This window comes from Spinacia oleracea, chromosome 4 (assembly GCF_020520425.1).
Source record: "Spinacia oleracea cultivar Varoflay chromosome 4, BTI_SOV_V1, whole genome shotgun sequence".
Lineage (NCBI taxonomy): Eukaryota > Viridiplantae > Streptophyta > Magnoliopsida > Caryophyllales > Amaranthaceae > Spinacia > Spinacia oleracea.
The window spans coordinates 165,320,513-165,322,059 of record NC_079490.1 but is presented as its reverse complement, the minus strand read 5'-3'; the positions used below and the strand labels follow the sequence as shown (position 1 = coordinate 165,322,059).

At 32.2% G+C, this 1,547-nt stretch overlaps 1 protein-coding gene across 1 annotated transcript; it reads left to right on the top strand.

The window, feature by feature from the left end:
• On the top strand, positions 1–905 carry LOC110805517 (uncharacterized). Its single transcript, XM_022011136.2, has 2 exons — positions 1–159; positions 328–905. The coding sequence occupies exons 1-2, from the start codon at positions 112–114 to the stop codon at positions 553–555; spliced, it is 276 nt and encodes a 91-aa protein (XP_021866828.1). The 5' UTR covers positions 1–111; the 3' UTR covers positions 556–905.
• The last annotated feature ends 642 nt before the right edge of the window (positions 906–1,547 follow it).

Sequence of the window (1,547 nt, the reverse complement as noted above, 5' to 3'; positions counted from 1 at the left end):
TTGGGACTGTTATAATTACATTTAGCTTATAAAAAAATTAGAACTCTGACCCTATTTTGCTCACAACCAAGTACACAAACAAACATTTTTTTTCATTTTCCTATCTTTGCCATGAAGTTTCCTTGTGTTATCTTCATCTCTTTCTTCACACTTCTCATGGTAACCTAGCTTCCTTCTTAATCGACTTTCGCCGATGTAATTTATTATTACAGATGTCATATTGCTTATTATTAATAATATTGTATTTTCTTTTTGCGCGTGAAAAGAAAATAGTTATTTTATATATGGATGTTCTAATAATAATTATTTTTTGTAATATATATGCAGTTTGCCAATGAAATTGGTGCAAGAAATAGTCCTGAAGATTACTGGAAGAAAATAATGAAAGATCAACCAATTCCAGAAGCTATTGGTGGAATAATTGATCAAGAAATGGCAAACCCATCTGAGAAAAAACCATTTTGGAGCCATTTTAAGAGGGATTTTGATGTTACTTCTAATGTCATAATCTATCATCCTCATCAAGAGAACACCATGCGTTCTCCTTCGGCTTAGGCGACCGAGCTCGAACAGGAAAAATGGTGTTGATCAGCAGAAGAAGCAGGAGGGATATCGTAGATCGACTCCAAAAAAATATTAACTCCATAAAAAAATATTATAAGTTTTATTTTAGATGTTAGAAATATAACAAAAAAAAAATATAGGGATTGTTGTTAGAAGATTGAGTTGCTTTTACTTATGAGGTTTTAATAGAAAAAATTAGTTCCTAGACTTACTAGTTACTACTTACTACTCCTGTAATAGTGTGGTACTCTCCCTCTGTTTCTTTATGTCGTTCGGGTTTAAAATATAATATTCTCAAGATGAAATAAAATAATCATGTGAGAATATGGGATATTGCTTGATTCGTGTTGATGTGCAAATTTAAAATATATGAGACTATGTAGTACTCAACTCCTTCCGTTCTAATTTAATGGTTATACTTTATCTTTAGTCTTAACAAAAAAAAAAAAACTTTTAGGAAAGACGGACTAACGGTTAGACCACTTTTATGCACTAGAACCAATTAGTTATCCACTTTAACTAATTAGTTAGTTAAACACTAAAACCAATTAGTTAAGTCTGAAATTTAATTAGTTAAGCAACGAAACCAATTAGTTACTCCCTCCGTCTCGGAATACTTGACCTGTTTTCCTTATCGGGTCGTCCTTTAATACTTGACCTGTTTCTAAAAATGGAAATATTCTAACAATATTATATTATTTCTCACTCCACCCCTATTAACCCACCTACCCCCTACTCCATACAAAAAATAATTAAAAATTCAACCCATACTCTCCCCCAAACCCACCTCTTAACACATTTTCCACTAACTATATTAAAATAATACCCCACTATCAACTACTACCTATTAAATTAAATAAGTCAATTCAAGTACCTTAAACTCTGTGTCGGTCTAACCGGGTCGAGTATTCCGGGACGGAGGGAGTATGCAACAGAACCAATTAGTTAAGCACTGAACCAATTAGTTAAACAATGAAACTGAT

Excerpts from the sequence above, each read along its gene's own strand:
- LOC110805517 (XM_022011136.2), top strand. The coding sequence starts at position 112 with ATGAAGTTTCCTTGTGTTATCTTCATCTCTTTCTTCACACTTCTCATG. Across the intron at positions 160-327 it reads CTTTCTTCACACTTCTCATG|TTTGCCAATGAAATTGGTGC; the intron begins GTAACCTAGCTT and ends ATATATATGCAG.